The sequence below is a fragment of the Ischnura elegans genome, chromosome 8, assembly GCF_921293095.1.
Source record: "Ischnura elegans chromosome 8, ioIscEleg1.1, whole genome shotgun sequence".
NCBI lineage: Eukaryota > Metazoa > Arthropoda > Insecta > Odonata > Coenagrionidae > Ischnura > Ischnura elegans.
In genome coordinates, this window is record NC_060253.1 from 43,083,344 (window position 1) to 43,106,822 (window position 23,479).

At 35.8% G+C, this 23,479-nt stretch overlaps 1 protein-coding gene and 1 long non-coding RNA gene across 9 annotated transcripts in view; one reads left to right on the forward strand and one right to left on the reverse strand.

The window, feature by feature from the left end:
- The first annotated feature begins 338 nt into the window (after positions 1–338).
- On the forward strand, positions 339–2,182 carry LOC124163901. Its single transcript, XR_006865871.1, has 3 exons — positions 339–713; positions 1,446–1,678; positions 2,084–2,182. It is a non-coding gene; the product is annotated as an uncharacterized LOC124163901 (long non-coding RNA).
- A 4,734-nt stretch (positions 2,183–6,916) lies between these two features.
- The window catches only part of LOC124163250 (collagen alpha-2(IX) chain), a 1,172,095-nt gene continuing 1,155,532 nt past the window's right edge, over positions 6,917–23,479 (reverse strand). For 5 of the 8 annotated variants that reach the window (XM_046540018.1, XM_046540014.1, XM_046540017.1 and 2 more), the window contains 13 exons: positions 21,176–21,292; positions 20,814–20,822; positions 20,242–20,349; positions 18,683–18,859; positions 16,834–16,957; positions 14,413–14,499; positions 13,252–13,373; positions 11,909–12,001; positions 10,891–11,013; positions 10,755–10,769; positions 9,983–10,177; positions 9,767–9,882; positions 6,917–8,954 (listed from right to left, as the gene is read on the reverse strand). In XM_046540018.1, the coding sequence (XP_046395974.1) occupies positions 8,555–8,954; positions 9,767–9,882; positions 9,983–10,177; positions 10,755–10,769; positions 10,891–11,013; positions 11,909–12,001; positions 13,252–13,373; positions 14,413–14,499; positions 16,834–16,957; positions 18,683–18,859; positions 20,242–20,349; positions 20,814–20,822; positions 21,176–21,292 (1,686 nt within the window). In that variant the 3' untranslated portion in view covers positions 6,917–8,554. The remainder of the gene's footprint in view (positions 8,955–9,766; positions 9,883–9,982; positions 10,178–10,754; positions 10,770–10,890; positions 11,014–11,908; positions 12,002–13,251; positions 13,374–14,412; positions 14,500–16,833; positions 16,958–18,682; positions 18,860–20,241; positions 20,350–20,813; positions 20,823–21,175; positions 21,293–23,479) is intronic. The other 3 variants (XM_046540012.1, XM_046540019.1, XM_046540013.1) reach the window with 3 other exon arrangements.

The following is a 23,479-nucleotide window of genomic DNA, read 5'->3' on the forward strand; positions in this document are numbered from 1 at the left end:
TGCACCCATAGCAGATTTGTCATATCATTCCTGCTGCATACTTGCCATATCACACCTGCAGCAAACTTGCCATATCAAACCTACAGCAAACTTGCCATATCACACTTGCAGCAAACTTGCCATATCACACTTGCAGCAAACTTGCCATATCAAACCTGCTACTACCCACACATAGCATGTTAGCTTACGTGAAGCTTGACTTTTCCTTGCCATCTCAAGGTTGAATTTTTCATGCCTCTTTCCAGCCTATTTGGCTTGGTTGTAAGATTTTAATAATATGTACTTAATGAGAATTATAGTAATATAACAATATAATGTTATTTGATATAATTATCTTCATACTCATAAAAAAACTCAAGTAAAAAACTTTTCCCATTATATTACGAACTTATTTTAATATTTTGGATTAAAAATCGTATTTTGAACTCGCGCCAAAACGCCCGGCGGCAGTCTTTTGTATCACGTGACCTAACGGTTGCCGTTATTTTGTGCTTGTGAATTTAGCTGTGAAGTAAAATCCTGTTTTACAAGCAAATTTACGTTGAAGTATGCTATGGAAGAAGAAAATAATCCGTGTTTCGTAGTGAATACTGGCAAAAGGGGATTGGAAGATTACTGAATTCTCGGAAACAGTGGCTTTTAGCGGCACGAAGAGATTTAAGAAGTTGCCTCTGTCAGCATCTACTCATCTCTGCTGTGCTGAGCATGTAAATGTGAGTAAATGGAACATGTTTTTCTATTCGATACTATGTATGATTAATGAACCGCCAATTGCTATCCAATAATTATTTAAGATTATTCATTATTTTATTCTGAGTGTAATTACAATTTAGCATGATCTTTGCTTTCGCTGGCATAGTGAAAAGACTCCATTCAGACGGTTTAAGTTGAAATATCAGGGTTCTCGCAGTAGAATCCACTTTGTTAGCAGTTCTTTATAACGTTAAAGTATTAGTCTCAACCTCAGTAAACTCGTTTATGAAGGATTTTTCTTGAAAATGAATAACTATTGGGAATATGTCGAAGAATAATAGCAGTTAATTAGCTGTTCTAAACATAGCCATCAGTTGAACTCTCTCTGATCATTATAATTTTGGCATTGATTTGTGCTTTAGTTCATTTTTTTTACAAATGCCCATGTATATATCGTACATTCTGCCAGTACATTCTTAACAGGCATGTTGCACTCAAGGGCATAAGTAACACATTTCTAAGCTGTTTCTGTGCAATAAGATTGCAATCCTTAAAATTTTTGTGATGTAAAGTAATCAATTACTCGTGTTTGTTGACAGAAAAATTAGTGGTGTATTAAAATCTATGGTTAGCACCTGTTCGATAAGCATCTAGGCAGGATTTATGATGATTAAGTACCAAGTGTGCTAAGGTAGTATAATATAAGCAAATCAATTGGTATTATTGTATTTATAACAATTTTATATTTACAGGCTGCAGTAAATTAAAACTACAGAATGGCCAGCTCCTCATGTGGATGGGAGAAATGGCACCTGGGTTTTTCCACTTGGAGAGGAAAGTAGATGCTTTATTGGCATGTGACCCAACGCGAAAGGATGCTGCTGTGGAGGAGATGAATTTCAGCCGATTGCCATTGGCAGCAGATGAGGCTTTCATCAAACTCTGCCGTAGGATAAGTGAAGATCCCTCATTTGAGCCAAAGTTGGTAAGTGAATAATGATAATTTGTGTGCTGCCATCCTGATTCAAACAATGTATGATTTTTTTAATGAAAGAAAAATTAAGTTTTTGTAAGAAAGTTTCAAAATCGATGTAAATCTGGAGCCTGCCAGACACTCGGTGTTTGGAATTCAAAGTGCTATAAAAATACTCAAGTACAACATAATTTTGAAGTGCGTATGGATTATTGTCCAATGAAATATTAAACAGTTTTGGTATGATTGGATTTTTGTGATTTCATATGCACTTGCGCACACATACTACATGTGCATACTAACCATGACAATTGTGTTAATTTTTTTGGTGAATTTTTCTTCTGGCTATAAACATGATTGTTGTTATTCTTGTATAAGCTGTTAACTCTTAATTGATCTGATCTTTTTTATCTCTAGATGCAATGTTTGGTAGCAGTTGGTAGAAGAAATGAATGAACACTTCTACAAAATATGTTGCGTCGTCTTAGAATGACTATGAAGCAGAGCTGTATTCCCTTACGGGCAAACTTCAGAAGAATTCGGTTAAGAAATCATTTTATAGCACTTCAGTGTGTCCTGTTATTTTTCGTGAGTGCATCCAATAAGATATTCTAAGATTATTATAATAATTGATCGTTGAAATGAACTTTTAACGTACAACATTAAGTATGTTTTTTATAATTTCATAGGTGTATGCAGAAGGGTCTACCCTGATGCATCAGATGTGGGGCTGAAAGGGTGTCTGAGTAATTGGCTCAACCAGGCTAAAGTCAGGAAAATAAGAATGTAAGTAGTCGCTTCTCATTTCCCTGCCACATTAATTCGATCATCCCAGACATTTTCTTCATATTTTCCATTCCCTCTTACAATAGGTATACACTATAATGTTCCATGGAAGTTGAATCATTAACCGCCATTATGAGAATGTGGGGGTACAATATGGACATCTTATTTATTGAATCTGATTGCTTATTCTTTTTGGAATATTAGTTAATAATTTCTCAATTTACCTCCCTGATTTAAGCAAATGATACATGATATATCATTTCACATGGAGTAATTACTATTTTCTCTTCAGGGATTGGCAGGATAAACAGACCGAGGATCAGGCTGATGAAGACAATAATTTTGCTTAATAAGTTCATCAGTAACGATCTATAAGTATGTAACCATGTAAGTTCCATGCACAACCTTGTACTCCCATAACTAAACAACAATTCAAAAGAATGAAGTTTTAATTTTAAATCCTCAAAGCCAATCAGCATACTTGTGAATGTTTTGATAAAATTCGAGCAATATGTTTTTACCTTTTGAAGATTTCTGTAATTTAGTTATTACCATGTGTGGCCTAGGGGGTCATAAATTTTTTAAAGTGTTTCTGTCTTAGATGTTTCCTATTCAGTTTGTAAGTACTTCACTCACTTCATTAATAATGATTAACTATCGATGACTAGATATCTATCTTAATGGTATGTCCACCACTGCCTCAACATGTACATAATTAATGAGAAAAATAAACTCTTCGGCATTTATTTGTTGCACATTTTATTAAATAAATTTAGCAGCCAAATTCTGTGCATGTGAAATGACTAACAATTGATAGAGTGGAAAATTTTCAATTTTGTTGTTGTAAATTGATCATTATTTAGGAGAGCATTTTATTTAACAGAAATTTTAAGGCAGTTTTTCCTCAGCAAGTGTCACTACAGAAATGGTAGGTGTGGAACTAGTTTTCCTAGTATGTAGCAGGTGTGACACTACACGTTTTCAGCAGGTGTGATGTGACAAGTTTGCTGCAGGTTTGATGCGACAAGTTTGCCGCAGGTTTGTTGCGACAAGTTTGCTGCAAGTTTGAAAAAGCGTAACTAGGAGGTTTGATTCAAGCTTGCCGCAAGCTTGCAGGCTTGTCATGACAAGTTTGCTGCAGGTTTGATACGACAAGTTTGCTGCAGGTTTGATGCGACAAGTTTGCCGCAGGTTTGTTGCGACAAGTTTGCTGCAAGTTTGAAAAAGCGTAACTAGGAGGTTTGATTCAAGCTTGCCGCAAGCTTGCAGGCTTGTCATGACAAGCTTGCTGCAAACTTGCAACTTTGTCATGACAAGCTTGCAGCAAGCTTGCTGCAAGTTTAGCATGCTATCTGGGTAGTTTCATTCGATGTAAAAAATATATTTACTTCTGTACCTGTACAAAAAACCTTGTTACTTCCAGAGAGACTTACTGAGAGACTGCAACATTGACATTAGTATGTCTAATGAACTTCATCGTTTTATGGAACTGTGCTAACCAAAATTATTTTTTGCACAATAAGAATTTTTATCACCAAACAGATGGACTTGCCATGAGTTCCCCCTTTCACCAGTATTAGCTGAAATATTATGGACAATTTAGAATGCCAATTATTTGATTCCGGGCATCCCCTCTTGTCCAACATCTTCTACTGGTAACGATATGTTGACGACATCATCTACTGCTAGACTGGATGTGTCAGACAATTACATAACTTTTTGAATATTTTAAATTCTCAACATTCTAATGTTATATTCACCATGGAAATAGAATACAATAAACTACTAAACTTTCTCGAGCTCTCCATTTCCATAGTTGGTGACAAACATGAATTTGGTGTACACACAAAACCCTGCTATAGTGATACAATCATTTTGAGTGACTCATATGCCATTCAAGCTCCCAAAAATTATCCTCATTTCATTCTATGTTACATAGATTGGTCAATCTAACATTAAATGCAGTCAATTTCACTTGTGAACTTTCCAAAATTAGATCAATTGCGGTTTCAAATGGCTACAGTGTAAGTACTATAACTAAAATCCTTCAGAGAAAGTTGAAAACGCGAGTCATTTCACAGCTTTGCTCCCTTCCCCTCATTACAGAGAAATCTAAAAAATTATGCAGGCTATTGTTTGTGGGAGGTCTTTCCAACAGGCTTGCTCGCAAATTCCCCAAAAATAAATTCAATGTTTCTTTCTACAACCCCTGCACTCTCGGTAAAGTTTTGTGTCATAAAAAATGCAAAATAGATTCCATCCATCAATCCGGCATTTACAAAGTTAATTGTGAATCATGTAACATGTGTTACATCGGTCAAACAGGCAGAAGTTTCATTACTAAAATGAAAGAACATAGAAGGTGCTGGAAAAATGGGGATGAAACATCACTTCTCACTTAAGATCCCCTTCCCGTAAACAAATGGTAAAATTCTTTCTTCACCAACGCCTTAACCCACCCCAACATCCACAGAGTTTTTCCCATCCGCCCACCTCTCTCCCTATTGTGTTGACCATTTTCTTTTGCTGGCAATCCCCTCCTGGTACCCCTGCTAATTCTCACTCCTTCTCAACTAACGTAAAGGGACTCCTTACCCCCGCCTCTTTTCCTGCCTCGCTACTTACTCCTGCCTCTCCATTTCTAATGACACACGGCCTCTCTTTTTACCCTACCTTTTTTACTTATCTCAACCCCCCCTGTTTTCTGTGTTTCTTACCACATGTCATTATTTTACAGTTATGACTAGAATCCTCCTTCCAACGTGGGTTCTGCACATTCTGTAGTTGTATCTTTTCCCACTGTGTCCACTCTGTACACCTGTTCCCACCCCCTGCTTCAAAGATGTCAAATCCTCCCCAACCTCCTTTCTCAAGCCCAGTGAGAAATGGGTGGTGGAATCCACGAGGAACCCACGTGGAGAATTAACGTGGATACCACTTGTTTTTGGTCGTGGAATCAACGTGGAACCCACGTGGAAATTTGGTGGAAAAATTAAAACAGCAGTTGGTGCTGTCCTAAAACCATTAAAACCTCAACCACTCTATATCTAAACCTTCTATATATGTGTCTACGATTTTTCATGTGCTCTCATGGCTGCCTTTCCACGATGACGCAATGTCACCAGAGAGTTAAGTTCCACAAATTAGAAATTCAGTTTAACATTTTATGATAATCACCACAAATCCACTTGAAATCAACGTGGATTCCACGTGGGTCCAACCACTCAATATCCACCACCACCAAATATCCACCACTCAACGTGGATTCCACGTGGATTCCACCACCCATTTCTCACTGGGAGGGGTGATTTTCAAATGTTTTGCAATGTCTTGTACCAAATGATGGCTCAGTGAGCCGAAACACGTTGTACGAGGTAAAAAAAAACTTTTGTGGAAAAGTGTTATGATCTTTTATTTATTTAAATATGGCTAAGCATGAATGACGGGAAAGGCCCGTGTGACGTCATTCTGGTTCCAGCTGCCGTTGTGTGAGGCCACCTTCATGCGAAGTCTGAGTGCCACCACAATGCAGGCTGTTAGCAGGTAGCAGAGTACCCTGCTAGTGGGTAGCCCTTGGCTTAAATAAGGATTATTTATACCCTACCAAATGAAGGAAACTTTCCGACCATAGTCAATTTTAATGGGTGATTATTAAGAGATGTTTCCCTGAGCTCTGTGCCTCATGCATCCATTGGTAATCTCAGACGATGTAAAACTCCTATCTACTCGTATAGAAACTAGGTCCCTGTGACGTCACGTGGAGTGGCATCGCATGGGCGCCAATCTGGCGTTTTTCAAATGGTAAAAATTGACCATAGCCATTCGTCTAAACCGGTATTTCTAAAACCAAATAATTTGTATATTATGAATACACTAATGGTGGGTAACGAATCGCAATCAATGCCTGTCGTTTTCTTTGATGAAGGAAACTACCCTATTGGTCGTCTTAAATGGGAGATTGCATGTCGTAGGTCGGCTCTGATTGGTCGGGGATACTGAGTTAGTCGTGCTGGCGTCTTCAGGTTAGAAGTGTCGGTTCATTGAAATGCGGTTAAAATTGACCATTGCCATTCGTTTAAACTGGGATTTATTACACCAAATAATTTGTATATTATGAATACACTTTATACGCATTTTTCAATTATTCGTGCCGTCTCTCCCCATCATTAGCCCGGATAATCGGGAGTGCACTGTATTTAGGTCACTGTTCTTCTATCAATTAAGCCTTAGGAAAGTACTCAAGATAAACTAACCACTGTAAATATAGAGTAAAGACGATTTTTTCTGGATTATAGGGTCAGAAACAAAAATAGATGCTCAGCAGGGGAGGTTTTAGGATGACTTCCTTACTTTGGAACACACAGAGCAGCATCAAATCAGTGGACACTGCAGCCTCATACCTAATCACAAATTACATATATTCAACCAATATTCAATTTTGAAATTTGAAGAACATGATATATCTAGTGTCCATAAAATTTATTTTTGAAGCTTAGGTCATCAAATAAGGACCTCCATTTGTTATAGGTACATTATCATATAATTTTTTTACAAATACAGTAAAACATGTTCACATTTACTACGACATTAAGCTCAGATATTTAACCGAAACATTCAAAGTACCAGGTTCAAATACACTTATACGCAAGCAATCAATTATCAGTCTTTGACTTATACCAAAAAGTTATTAAAAAGGTTTGGAATAACAATGTTTCTGAGCCTGGAATTTTTAACAGAGCCCAAAGTAGGTACTTTAATTGCCATATTCAATAATTAATTCCAAAAGAAAACTTTTCTATGAGCCTGAGTAGGAGCCTTACCAACATGAAAAAAAACCAATGAGCTTTGAATTGCCCAAATATATTTGAATGAGTATTAGCACAATCAAAGGCTCTGCCGAATCTATAATTGCAAGACATGCTGTCATAGAGAAGATATACATAAAAATAATTTAAAATGCAAAATTTTACATGAACCATTTTGATGGTATCAGAAATACAGATAAATAAATAATGTGCTATAGATTACAATCTTACAGAAGGCAGTGAGAACAATAGCCATCGTTCAGAGTTCAACTCAGAACACACTGACAATAGATAAGATAGAAAGAGCCATAATAGTTAACAATTACATTTACATGCACACTTACACAACATTTTATACACTTTCCTACAGTTCACTTCTGAGTACACAATCACTCTTGTGGAAGGGGGAGTTTCTTCACCACTGAGTTCCAGACACATATTTTATATGATCAACATTACTCACTGAGCTTATGAGGCATTGCCACCTTTAAAAAGGTTTCGCCACTCTTAAATTTAATGTAATATGACCCCTTGATATTCAAAGCACAAGGCTACAGATAAGGAAAACTTCACGAGTGCAGGGCACAAGAACACATGCCTTATTATTCTTGTTTGCTCTTATTGTTTTTTTTTTTGGAGACTGAAGCAGATTTTATAACTAGTATAAATTTTACATCAGCTACATTTTTAAAAGTATGCATGATGATTTTAATCTTTACATCTGCAGCCACAACTGCCATCTTCCAAAAATTACTTCAGTTTTATAACATGAGGAGTTATATTTATGCATGTACTTTGATTTGGCAATATGTACTTGGGGAATTCACTGAGGCATTTAAAACTTGTTACCATAATACTTTCTTCAAATTGGTCCTGTAACTTCATGAAATAAACACTAATTAATGCATGGTCTCTAATAAAGGTAGTGTTTCTTGTAGAACCCCCATGAATATGAATATTTTGTTTATAGTTAAATATTCATTTAAATTTAGCCATGATTATAGATATCACACAATGAATCAGATTTTTTTCAAGGATGTACACACAATGCTATTACAGCAATTTTTATAACACCCAAACATGCAACAAATTCTCCATTGTTTCTACTGAATGCCTCACCAAAATCAGTCCCAAATGGGGAATAATTCGTACAAACCACTCCAGGACCAAAATTAATATGACAAGAAGGTGGCTTAAGTTTCGCTTTGGCTTTTGACTATTTGCCACCCACGCAAAGAATGGTCAACAAATGCCACACGTGGTGATCACCTTTTTATCATCAGCAGCAGATGACTTATCATTCCCTCGTGATTTCCTGCAACAGCTTGCTATATTCTCTCTCATCTAGAATGTCATCGTCTCCATCGAAATCTTCCGCTTCGTCGGACCTTATCCCAATCAGTTCTTTCACTAGGGGATCGTCGCCAACTTCCCTCCTCCTCCTCCTACGCTTCCGCCCCCTTCCTCCAGGACTGACAACCTCATGGATTTGAGTCTGACCTCCGGTCACCGCTTCAATGCACAGCACAGCGAATCGATTGTTGCAGGAGAATTTCTCTTGTGCCAGGATCTGCCCAGAGAGGAGCGGAGATGCAAGACCCACCTTGTCACCATCAGCAGAATGCCATGCATCACAGTATGTATCCATGGCTCGCTCTCCCAGCACATATGATCCATGCCACACTATTTTCTGAGGCCTGGAAATAATAATATGATTCCATTTTTATGATATTTTTGGGAGATTAATGGTACCTTAGGTGCCTAATAGATTTGCTATCAATTCCTTCAGATGCTAACTAAGAGCTAATAAAATACTACCAAAATTTATATGCCTATTTATGAGGTGCACAATATTAACGTAAATTTGAAATGAATAAAGTCCCTTTGAATTTAATAAATCAATGGTGTAACTTTTAAATTTTGTGTAGTTGCACCTTATTATAAATGTTTAAATTAAGTGGACAAGGGCCAGAAAATCTACATGCGTAATTCATGTATGATGGCCCTGTAGATACACATGTATATTTCATGTATGGGTATTCAGATTTCCAAGTTATAATGCATATGTATACATACACCGTGAGGGACTTATGACGCACTTGTACGTGAAATATACAGATGTAATACAATCCAAAAAAGTATTCCATCATATGCATAGGTCAAGTATTTTCTGCGAATTATTGATGTAATTTAGATGTAACATGCTCAAATGCTGTGTTATCTGGGTATAAAACTTTGGTTACTCATAGATATGGAGGAAATTTCCTTGAAATCAAAGACATATATATTTAGGAAAGGATCAACTTGATTTAATGTAATGTAACAAATACCATATTTTTGGTATGAATAAACTTTCATCAGATAGTTAATGTCAATTTTTTTATACATACTTTTAGCAATGAAAAAATAATTTATTCTGAGCATTGACTGAGATAAAAAGTTTTTAAATTTTGCATTATTAACCCATGCTGAATGAGAAACCATGCTTTAGAAAAATTGAAAAACATACCAAGATGAATCTGTGAGTATATTCTTCCCACTGAAGCTGTAGATTCTAGGGTGCTGAGAGAAAAATCCACCAGTTCCACTGAATATGTCCTTCAGAGAGTTGAAAAGCACCTCCCCCTGGAAAAGAGTGGGCAAGTTATAATTTGAATAAATGTCAACAACAGCACCTAACCTCTGTCAAAATACATGCTACATTTTCATGATAATTTTCACACACCTTTATGTTGACCACGGGGAGGTCACGATCTGCAAAACGAACAATCGAATCCAAGTTCTGCACTCGAGAGGACAGGAAAGCTCGGAATGTTCCTTTAAGATTGGCTCTTCTGGACTGGCGATAGCAAGCGTAATCTGCTCCTCGTACACCATGCATGTCTCCAGTGTATGGATCATTCAATGCCGCCATTCTCAGCTAAAAATATGAGTGAAAAATGTTATTACAACATACTGTACTCCCCTTTTGATGGATTGCGATATATTCAGAGCAATTAATCTCAAAAGCTGACTCATGAATTCGACAAATCTGCTTCAATAACACACAAATGTTTAACACAAGTGCATATGTATTGATCTGAATAAGATTTAAAGGTTGATTTGAAAAAGTGATAGAATAAAAATGAAAAAGAAATAATCAATCTATGAATTTTTCAATTTGATTGTAGAGATTTATTTCTTAGAATTAATTCTATTTAAGAGAACATCCATTTAAACTATCCATGGTAATGATAGAGGGTTCTGCATAATCTTGATGCTTACTTTCCAGACAGCAGTTAGTAATGGGATCCTTACTTATAAATAGGTAGCAAGTAAAGCCTATAGACTCCAAAAAACTTTTGCCCATAGACTGCAAAAAATTTCATGGTCAGAATATTTGTGATGTTGAAGACAGTGACTGAGACTCAATGAATAATGACCAACCTCATGCAGAGAGGGGAAAAGCTTATAATATTTTAATTTGACACATGGTGTTTATTAGCTACCATACTCACCATTCTTGGGTACCACTAAGTAAGCATGTAAAAAAGGTGATACACATGAATGAAATACATATTTAACATTTTTTTAGATAATTGAAAAAAATTCCTTGGAAAGGCCGTGAAACTGATTAAAGAATTTTCTACTTACGTTTGGTCCTTCAAGACTGTTCAATAAATTAGATGCTTCAAATGGAGGTGGCTTTGGTGGCAGAGGCACCTCCGTTGTAGTGGTAGGTGGTGGTGATGTGGTGGAAGGCAATAAAGTCCCAAGCTGTAAACAGAATCCCATTCAATTTCATCATTACAAAACTTGAAGAACATTTGTAAACCAAAATATATATTTTTCTTATTTTCTATAATTCAGTGGAATTCTACTTATTGGTGCCTGGGGCTAACTTGATGGTAGCCGCCCCCTAACACTAAAAGGTTCAAGGTTCAATTTTGGTATCTCTTTCATCATGTGAGGGCATACCATTTGTTACCCCTCAGTAAAAGTACTGCTTAGTTATTACGTATTTGCTCTTGAAAGGTATACATACTTACAAATTGGCTTCAATGCTTACATCTTTGCTTTTGAAAAATATAATAAACTAAAGGAATGTAAAATTGATCAATATTCCTGATGTACACATATTTTATAGTCAACACTTAAATTTACCTGAAATGTCCTGAATGAAATGCATATTTCTTGTCGTAAGTGTTTTTTAAAGATTTTGCTTTTGTGGGTTCCTATAGTGCATAACTTTTGTCTCATGCATAAATAATTAAGTAGGAGTGTTTTAATGAATATAAAATATTTTTTTATATATAGAAGTTTCAGATCCCTCCAATGTCTTGTCTAGTGCTTGCATCCCAAGGAGATTGTCTGTTAGATTATTATCCTTCAATGTCTATCAACAGAAATAAAGGCTGATTTTGCACCAAATCAAATAATGACATTTTATTCTCTGATTGGTGAAATGCAACACATATCATATATGCCACCCACTGTTGACACACATATGCTCCCCATATTGGGAATATAAAATTGAACAGGGTGTAGAATATCTTTTTTTAAACAAGTGATTATATATATATATATATATATATATATATATATATGTAAGAACTGAGATGACTGTATAATAAAAAAATATTCAAATCATCATATGCTTAAAAGTACTCACTGCAATGTACTGCCATCCTTTATTGACCCTCACCAGCAGGGCCTCCTCATCAATAAGATATGCCAATGTCCCAACAGGACTCAAAGATGACATCTGCAAAGTAAACGATTTCCAAGGATTAGTTCATTTATATGCAATAGCATGGCATAATGCAATTACATGGTAACTTAGATCTGTGAGCCACGGTGGCAATGACTCTGAAAACTAGATTGTATTTCAGCACGATGCAGAGTCTGCAGAAAATAAGATCATGCTTCTTCCAGAATAAACTTGATAAAAGGATGAATACTCAATATTTAATCTTAATCATGCACTAGTTAATTCTTGGAACTCAGTCATTAATTGTCAATGACCAACTTGCACAGTAGAAATCACCATTGTGCCAGACATGATTCCTAGCAGGACAGCACCACCATGGAATTGTAATCTAAACGTACAGGTATACTTGCATTTAATTTATAAAAAGCTAAGTGTGTAAACAATGATGAGTAAACCAGATTAAGGTTAGAAGACTCCAGAAAGAAATAACAGCTTAAAGGGTACCTATATGCTATGAGCCTTATTTAGACTACTGATTCACCTCCAATCATAAGGGGTTGGGTTTGAAATTCATATTAAATGTCAATACAAGAACAATGTGGACTGATATATAATGATATTTTATAGCTTACAACTCATATACAATTATTAACTCTTCCAAGGACATAACTCCCATTTTTCAAATCTAGAAAGTGGATAGTCGCTTGAAGAGCTCCACAAAAGCAATGAAAAAAGTGAAAATACATCCAAAATATGCCTGAAATTTTGATCGAACTCCATAGTGGTAGAAAATTAAAACAACAGGGAAATTCTTCTCTCACTATGTTTCTAGACTGAATGTATGTGCTATGCAGGGGTCCAAAGAATAAAGTGCTTTTGTTATCGGCAGGCGAGAGTAAGGTATGCTCTCAACAGGATCTGGGTGAATCAATTTTGTCTCTGCTTCAGTTAACTTTCCATTGCAATGACTTTGCAAGAAAAATGCTGATTCATTTGAGACAGCTGCAGAATTTTCAATATTTGAAGTGCTTCAGGAAGTAAAATGATTATTGAGTAGCTGAAAAAGAGTTTGGCTACAGACTCAGAACAGTATCATCTCAGTATCTTGAGTAAAATTCTTCTTTGACTCATAAAAAAATTGAGAAGCTACACTTTGCTTGGTATATCACACAATTATGCAGAGGAGTTATCCTAAAAGAGAATTTTAAGCTTTAATTTATCAAAAAATGGTTATTTCTACTCTATACTGGCAAAAACAGTTTGAAATTAATCAGGTCTAATAAAAATGAATTAATGTCACTCACCTTATTCATGGCTTCTGCATTGGGGAATGTTACTGCCCCTGGCACTATCTTTGGAGCCTGCTCTTCATGGTGATAGCTTGCTCGACCAGGTAGACCTGGTGGTCCAGGAGGACCAGGGGGACCTGACAGATAAGAGACTTTATCACAATCCAAGGATACACAGCTAGAATCCAAATTTTTATCAATTTTTGAGTCACACATGCTGATGGTTTTATATTAGAAATGTCATTTGACAGTATGTGCCATTTTTTCCAATAAGGAAGTATGCAAAAGTTTTGATAAAAAAACAAAGTTTCAGCCACTTTTTTTATTGGAAATATAAAAATACTATGCACTGATTTAAATATTCTACACATGTATATAACGACTGAGGTTGAGTTTGATTAGAATAAGTCAGCATATTACAGTATCAATGGACCTATTCTGTTCAAACGCAACCTCAGAAGTTTCCCCAACAGGGTAACTAAGTTTGTTTTTAATTCATATTCTCGTTGTAGAATAAATATTTCCAAAGAGCTTTATTGATATGAAAAAAAAATTAGTTCCAAGAAAATTACCATATGGACTTCCTCATTCATTGATGATATTTTGAATGAAAATTTCAATGAAACAGCATAGCAAAAAAATTTCAAATTCAGATCTACAAACAATCGGAGGAAATTATAAAATTTTTACATTAGATATGTACTTTGATATAATATTCAGTCTGCTAGGTTGCTTTATGGAGCCTCTGTCTACGTATGTAAGGACAGTTTAGCTGGTAACAATATACATAACTCCTTGTACATTGAGAGGAATACTTTGAAAAGTCAGGTAAGCATGCTCAAGCTGTGTGGGATTGTGCCAAGGATACTTAAGATTTGGAATGAAATATCAAGCAGGCAATTGTAGGTAAAATCAGTTTAAGTAAAAGGGAAAAGAACTTCATGACCAAAAATTTTCATGCAGTTTTTTTTTCTAAAATAAAGCATCTAATTGGTCTACAGTTTTTGAGGATTTTGTTTTAGAAAAAATAGTAGTATGAAATCAAATGGATTCCTCATTGCTTTTCTCCTGCAGATTTTGGGGCAAAAGGGAAAACTTCTGAGAGAAATGCACAAAAACTTGATTTAATAATATAAAACTACAAAACAGCAATTATAATGAAGCTTTGATTCTCACTCATACTTGCTGCGAATCCACCTTTCAATTCTTTAAGTTGGTTAAGCTCTTTCAGAGCTCTTAGTTCTTCCATACTTCCCCTTATTCCTTTTATTTTGATAGCCGCATGGTAAAGAGTTAATGTTTTAGATTAGTGATAATTATTCTATTGAACAAAGAACATTACCTACATTATATCTAGTTTTAAAGCTGAAAGGAATGAAAAATTTAAACTTCCATTAAATGTTTCATTAAATAATATATAATGTAATTTGAAGAGTAATGGCTTAGCATACCACCAGAAAATACATGAAAAATGTCAACTGACTACGAAAAATCAACCTAGGTTGTATCCTTGTGTATAGACAACACAATATAACTTATGTGAGAACTGGATTGCTTATGCCTTAAGGATAACATTGGTACACAATGTCTGAAATTGAACTGTGAACATAGGAGTTGTACGAATGCAGTCAACACATTTTAGAGATCCAGTTTTAAATATATGTCCTCCTAATAAACTCCTCTGAAATGCACCCTCTCTAGATGATATCTCATGAAAAGTTTTCTGACGACAGCATTGAGGTGCATCTACATGCCACAGATACAAGTTCCAACATTTATGAACTCTCGGTGAATCATCATCACCTTGGATCAACCCACCTTAGGCTCTATTACACTCTTTCCATCCATAGCGATGGAGAAATAACTTCTACTACATTTTCTATGCCACGTAAGAATTCTCAATAGGGAAAGTTATAGGAGTATGTGATAGCCATGCCCCAGCATATTAAAGTAATTACAGCAACTTTCAAATAGTATGAGTAAATGCCACTGGCCAGAGCTTGAGTAGGTAAAAATAAATAAATTGCATCCTTTAATCATAGGCAGCAAAATCACAAACTTGGCTCAGGGCTTAATTGCATTGCCTATAAATTAAGGATGAAATTGATAACAAGAAAAATCAACTATGAGAGCATTTTACTTGAGTTGGGATTATAATTTTAACCATCTGCCTTTGGTTAAAATAATATCATAACCCTAGTTCCTAATTTTCAGAGCTCATTATTATGTCATTCATTAGTTACATGATGCCAAAGTCAAAAGGAAATTTTGAATTTATGTATAATTTAAGTATACCTGTACTAGCCATGGTGATAACTTTACCCAGACACCCGCAATCCACAAATTGTGTGAAAAATTCACAGAGAAAAAATCATTTGCAGTCAAGTGAATGATTTTTTCCCTGTGGATATTTCACACAATTTGAATTTATCCTCATAATAAAAATGAAAATATATATTGTTATTGTTCCAAGCTGTCATGATGTTTCATATGGGAGGTCTGATGCTGGTTACAGTGAATGTGTGCATTTCATGAGTTCTTCTGTACACGTGAGTACAAGGGAGGGAAGTTTTACCCCCATTATTGAAGCAATCCATATATAAATGCTTCACTTAAATTGTCCCTGTGAAGTTCCAGGATGCGGTATTAAGTATCTATTTCCTAGACTGAGGAATAAATGTTTGAAAAGGATCGTCAGGAATGAGACTGGCATAAAATCCCAAACTAACTGTGGAGGAGTTCTTAGTTTCGAACGCCACCATGAAAGATAGCCACCTGGCTGAGGTCATTGCCCTGGGGCTCTGAGGTCCCTGCTGATGCCACCAGGGTATGCAGAACTTATTGCCAAGGAGGCGGCATGGAGAGACGCTCACAGAAAGGCAATAGAGAAGGACTTCCACGAGCGAGAGACAAGAGTACATTGAAAGACACATCTGTATCGTTTGTCGTCAGAATAGACGTGATCGAATTTACTTTCATGAAATTTATTGAAGTGAGGTTAAGTTCCGAACTATCCAAACCCCTTCACCATACATCACCTTACTTGCAGAAAATATTCACTATGAATATTAGTAATAAATAAGCATTTCTATGGTGAGTAGCTAATTGAGACTAAACCATAATATGCAATTTAATTTATGACCTGGTAAAGTTTTGAAATTGAGTTTTGTGCAAATTATTTCACTACCAACTCTTTTTGGCTTTGGTTCTGATTCAAGTTCTAAGACTAAGATCCAGTAAAACCAGAGAACGGAATTTAGCCAACCCAAAAATTAAGGGTCCCAGCAACTTGCTTGATGATTAATAAAAAAATCTAGTATGCCCAGTGAGTGAATAGCCATCTCTAATGGGTTTAATATTTGATAAGATAAGATATCAGGATTACTAACAATTAATCAGTGATTCAACCCTAAGATTTTAATAGGTGAGGGTCGATAGAGTTCATCCCAGACTTAGCCACAGACATGTGAATATCATACCTTCTGGGTAAGGGGAGCCAGCTCTTCCTACTGGGCTACCATGCTCCCTTTATTATCAATAATGGTAATAAATTTCTGAAAAACTCATATGAATGAGGAACAGCATTTTGTTTCTTACCAGGTCTCCCAAAGCCTGAAGGATCTCCGTATATATATTCCCCTCTTGAAAAACTTGCAGGTCCGGGAAGTCCCATTTCTCCTTTCTCTCCAACAATAGAGATCCCTGGGGGGCCTGGGGGACCCTTTACAAGGACAAAGGCAATGCATATATGTATAATCATTGACGTATTTGAATTACCATTTGCATTTAATAGATTTCAGCAATCTTAGCACTAAATATCAACGTAGCTGAATATGATATGACGAAGGCACCAATTTATAAATTCCCATGGAACATAAATTTATTTTTAAATATATATTTCAAATACAATTTTTTATAGGGTTAGTACTCTGGGGTAAAAATGTATAACAGCATAATAAATGATTTTAGTTATTCTAGATGCAATGAATGGAAAAAAATTTCTCAGGCTAAATACCATATGATGTTATGCAACTGTGCCAACGTTTTTTTTTAAAAAAAACTTGTTTTCTATCATCAGAATCCATCATTGCGAATAAAAAATAACTTATTTTGAATCATTGGGAATCATGACGGAGCATGGAGAACATTTGATATTGAAAAACAGGTAGGTTTTCAAAATATAAGCTCAATCACAAAACATCATCCAGTGCAAAGCCCACGAAACATTTATGAATCCAGGCAACTTTTATGCTTCCACTATTGGTCTGCACTATGGAATAAGGACAATTTAAACAGGCTGGATCATCTTATCATGAGATCCGACATCTTTAATAGGGATTGTATACATACATACAGACCATGTACAGTAGGGTGGGCTGAAAAAATGTTTTCTTTCCTGATCAAATTTGCCCTATGCGGGAAAGTTGCGAAATGATATAAGGATCTCACACACAAATTTTTTTTCAAATCGGATGATATTAACCACTGCCGCCCGAGCTCTAAAGTTTAAAATTTTGCGAAAAATCAGGCTGATTTCAGAATCAAATGGCTATGAAGACCAATTTTATAAAAATATGGGATATTGGATAATATCAAAGAGTGGATACATGTTTATACTTTGTAAAAATGAAATTTGAAGTTTATTTGACAAAATCTATGGCACGGGTGGAACTCGATGGTAGCCACTTCCTCGTGGTGAGTTGTGAGTAGTTTCTTCACGAAATTAGCAGAGAGCTACTATGTGAAATGCTTGGTGTTCAGGTTCTGTTCTTTCTCAGCCTTGGCTGAATTCCTTGTTGGAAATAGCTCCACAGGTACGTTATTCGTCATTATGATTGATGTTAATTTAAAATAATTTACCTTATTATTGCTTTTTGTGGGATTATTTACTACCATAAGATGACTTATTTGCTAAAAACTTAAATTCAATCAATATAAATAATATTTTATCTGCGATTTAGTCCCCAAAATGGAATTTTAGAAACGTAGGCAAAAATGAGTTGTGTTGTGCGGGTGATCTATATTATAATTTTGTTGTTAATTCACAGACATTGTTTGAGCCATAGATTTTGTCAAATAAACTTCAAATTTCATTTTTACAAAGTATAAACATGTATCCACTCTTTAATATTATCCATTATCCCATATTTTTATAAAATTCGTCTTCATTGCCATTTGATTCTGAAATCAGCCTGATTTTTCGCAAAATTTTAAACTTTAGAGCTTGGGCGGCAGTGGTTAATATCATCCGATTTGAAAAAAAATTTGTGTGTGAGATCCTTATATCATTTCGCAACTTTCCCGTACAGGGCAAATTTGATCAGGAAAGAAAACATTTTTTTGGCCCACCCTAATGTACAGTCCAGAGCTAGCTGGGATGCATATGTAGAACAATGAGTTAAATTTTAACTGAGTTGAGTTAAATAAAACTATTTTGGCTACTTACTGGCTCTCCTGGAGGACCTGGAGGTCCTGGAACTGGAATATAAACATTGGAACCACTTCCTGGGACCCCTGAGCCTGGTCCTGGAGGTCCTGGTGGCCCCATAGGGCCCACAGGTCCTCGTGGTCCAGAGACACCAGGAGGACCTCGAGGTCCAGGATCTCCCTTGTCACCTTTCCCCTGCAATACATAAAGCAATAATAATCAATTTTATGATTTCCTATACAAAAATGCATTAAAAACTAATATTGGTACACAGCTCTATCTGGTATTTTTACCAAGAATGAGCCATAATAGCGTCCCAAAATGTTGTGGATTGAGGTAAAGAGTCAATAATAAATTTAACCTCTTCAGAAAATCTAACTATGTATATGAAAACGTCACTCAATATGCCAGGAATGCATATGTATTTTCAGAAATTCTGTAACCAACTGGCATTGCAAAATCGTGATCCTCAAAAAGATGATGCAAAATGAAAGAGTTATGAAAATTATGTACATTAAATTCAGGAAGCTAAAAATTAATAGCAAATGTAACAACATAATGGTTGAGAATGTTACTTCACAGATAGGTTGAGTATTTTGTTATGGATTAATTAACAGAGGTATAGTTATATGTGTGTTCATAACAAGTTCTGAAAGACTTGTTTAAAAAAATGAAGCCCGGGACTTTATCAGTAATATATAATATAACTCATGAAGCTCATGGATATCAAGTGTCCTTAAACTTGGGCGTTTTTCAGTTTTTTCCCCGCCACATTTGATTTTAAGTGGATGGCTCTTATGGCCCAAATACAAATTTATGAGCAATGAGTAGCAACATTATGCATATAAATTAATGATAGTGGAACAAGGCAACATTTGCAGGAGGCTAATCCTGAGAAAATACAGTGAAGATATACATAGGCAATATCACTCTACACTTGAGTATTACCTCGGATTTGCCCTGGTACGTAGTTCTCATTGAGGAGAAGTATACAGCCTCCTTCACTTCAAAATGTTATTCAATAAATTACAGGATTTTCAAAGAAACGGAATGCTACTGAGATGGATTAATAGTTATTTCAAAGAATTCTCACATTATGGAAATATTTTGCATCTAAAGAGAGTAAGAATATTTAGAATAATGAGGTTGAATCACTAATTGGCTAAAGTAATTATGTCTACACACACGACATACCAATGCCAATTATAGTCAGTGGTAAAATATCACAGACACTGATTTTTCAAATTTCATTGGCAATCATCAACAGAGAAGAAATCTGCCAGCTTGGCAGGTCAACGCCTGTTCTCTTCCCTGTCAATGATTTGCCTGAGAAAATTGAAACATTTTTTTGGAGGTATTTTCGATATGACTTTAATTGGAATTTAGATTTCCTGCCTTTCGATATGATCAATAATCAATGACCATATTCCATGGTAAATAAGGCTCCCCTACTTTACAATAAATTAAAAAAATTTCTTCGCTACCATAAATTTATGGGTGACATACATTGCAAAAATTTCTTCTCTGCAATAAATGTACTGATAATACGCATTTCAAATCCAGATATGTACACCTACCCCAGAGGAATACGGGCCATATCCATCAGCAGAGTCTCCTTTTTCTCCTTTAGGGCCTGGCATGCCAATCCCAGGGGGTCCTGGAGGACCAGGCCTACCTGGCGCACCCTGAGGAAAGGAGAAAAATTAATTGTAGTTATTCAATCTTGACATATAACAAAAATTTCATTAAACTTTTTACCACCAGCCCATTTTGATTGGAATGGGCAAAGATAGCCGAGGTTGTTTTCAATAAGTTTGCAAGATTTCAGATTGTTAATTGCATTGTTTATTGGTACTTTATTTTATTTGACCCAATTAGTGGCAGCTGGCCAATCTATTGGTCTGAGACCCAAGGATTTTGGATCACAGTTAATGTTTTCTTAGTTTTTTTTAATTTCCAGTCTTTTAATTTGATTCCAAAATTATAAATCACTACATTAGTATTAGACACATATTTACCACTCTACCACAGCAAGTTACCATTATTTAAAAATAGAAATTTGTTTTATTTTTTTCAAATCCTATGGTTAAAATGTTTGATCAAAATGATAGTAATAATTTGAGCCAGAAATATTGGCTGGTAAACTTACCTTGTTTGACTTCATAGAAAGCACGTAAAGAAGAAGAGTTTCAGTATATTAAAGCAATTTTCTAAGTAAACAGTTTTTAGAAAAATACATGACTTTTACTAATAAACTCATCAAGGAAAAACTGAGAATTAGCTGTATTTGGTTAAGGGAAAATTCAAATTTGAATTCAGTGACCCTTAATTTCAAAACATTGTGAAGAGATCTCATTTTTTTTAAATTTAGCAAACTCTGACTTTGGGAAGAATTGAATGACAGATAATGAGTTAATGTAAAATCTTGTATGCTGATACATTTTGAAAATTTATGGTCCTCAACATGATATAAATTCTCAATAATTCATGCATCAGAAATGAACGACATACCATCCACCCTGGATGTCCAGTTTCACCTACGCTGCCAGGTTTTCCTGGAGGACCAATAGGACCTACTATACCTTGCTTTCCTCTTCTGCCCCTCTTCCCTCGGTCTCCTTTTTCTCCCTGTGAAAAAGAATAAGGTAAAAACATGAAACTCATCCTAAAATACAACTTATATTTTGCTACACATAAGAAACATGTTATGTCTGCTCATGGTCTACTACCAGTGACATCATGGCAAAATTAGCAGTGCCGGAATGCACTTTCCTTAACTTTTTTTAGAAGTGAAATATTACTCTGTGTGTTTATTACAAGTTATTTTCCACATTTTATTGCAATTTTTTGTTTTGGTCACGAATGTAATGTATATATTAGAAATTTGAGGCAACAACATTGATGAAAGTATTATTTGACTATCATTCCTTAACCAGTGATGGAACGGCATTTCGGCACGTTCTGGCACCGTGATACCTCTGCCTACTACGTCAAGGTATGTCCATTAATATTGTACACAGGATTCTCCACTTCAATGAGTCCATTGATTCCCACCGGTCGCAATAAATAGCGGCGCTCCAGTCGCTAGGATACATGTCACCATATGAATTAGCCCTTAAGAGATACGCTACATGGTGAATGTAATCGTTTATTGTTAAAAATTAAGCTCAATTAGATAACCAATAGTTAAAAAACGCAATAAAACATTTGAATATGAAACATGGTTCCTTCAAAAATACATACAAGTGCTTGTTATGGTGGTCTAGTGATTACAGTGCTGGAATATGGTTTTAAAGTTCCACGATTGATTCCCGTCTGTGGTTATTTTGGATATATTTATTTTATAACCACCTGAAAGACCTGCAATTGACAACATACCTCAGTACTGAGGTGCAATGCACAGAGAGAGACAAGCTATCTTGTGGCCAGTGGCGGCTGGTCCAGAAGATCAGAAATGAGCTCCCCACCCTAACCCCCTTGATAAAATGTGTGCAATGCAAAATTTTCTGACTCATAGCTGAAAAATAAAGTGCATATTGACAATAAAAAATAGAATAGTGGTCACCAGTGGCACCGACTCCATGGGGCCTGAGGGGGCCCGAGCCCCCCCAAAAATTTGTTACAGATGTGAGGAAAAAATGTGTCAGGCTTGTCGATTTTCCCCGGAGTGTCCAGATATCAAGATTCGAGTGATCAGGGTTCTAATGTTGATCATAAGACTCTTCTAAAATACTTAAAAAACTTAAAATTCACTAATTATAAAATTTACCGGGGCAAGGTCCCCGGTTTGGGCCCTCCCAATATTTTTTGTAAGTCGGTATCCCTGGTGGTCACTATGTCCTATGCATGGGAGAAGTTGAATCCAGGCTCAATGCTTTCTGGACCCTCCAAACTAGTAGATTATTGAAACTAGTAGAACATTATGCTGGTGGAAAAATCAATATTGATTAAAATCGAAAATCGAGTTTTAATTGTGATCACTGCTGCCCTATGATAATGTCATCCATCCTATGTGAAAGACTACTCTCTAATGCTGTTAAATTGGAAAGTCACATCTTCGATCATCAAAAAAGCATCTGAATCAGTTGATCTTTCTTGAATATTTTAGTGAAGCCGAATGGTTCCAAGCAGCGACACCGAAACTTAAATGTGCGTGCATTTGTAAATTTTTACCACTAATAAATCAAGAATTTCCTCTAGGTAGATTTTCTCTACAACTAAAATGTGTATTCTAAGTGTTTCTACAACTCAAATGTGTTTCTTGAATGAGTTATAAACATGTTTTTGTGCAAAATGTTTTTCAAAAAGAACCATTAATTTTTTCAATTAATCAATTTTTTGGTTCGAAGTTTGATTTCAATTGAAAAATTAGGCTTTTCATTGCATAATCAATCACTATGTGCGAAAACAACAGTCAGGGCAACCAAGGACATAAATAAATAAACAAAATTCAAAAAAGAATTTGGCTCCATATTCTACCCCTGAAGATGATGGCAGACTGGGCACTTGAAACATTGGGACTGTGGCGCCCCTGTGCGAGTCTCCAGCAGGCAATTTAAGGGCTCGCCGATAGAGGGATGAGGAGCGCCACGCAAGGGGTGCGAGAAAGTACAGTTAGTTCCATGGAGAGAGGACTGGCGACAAGGACTTACGCACGTGTCGGCTGAGTGTCAGTGCATCATAACTAACAGTGTCACAGTGTATTGTAAATATATTTTCTTTTCTTGGAGCCAATAAACTCCCTTTACATTAATCCGTGTTCGGAATATGTTTACACCTTAATCCCCCGTACATCGGGCCTACAGGGACCAATTA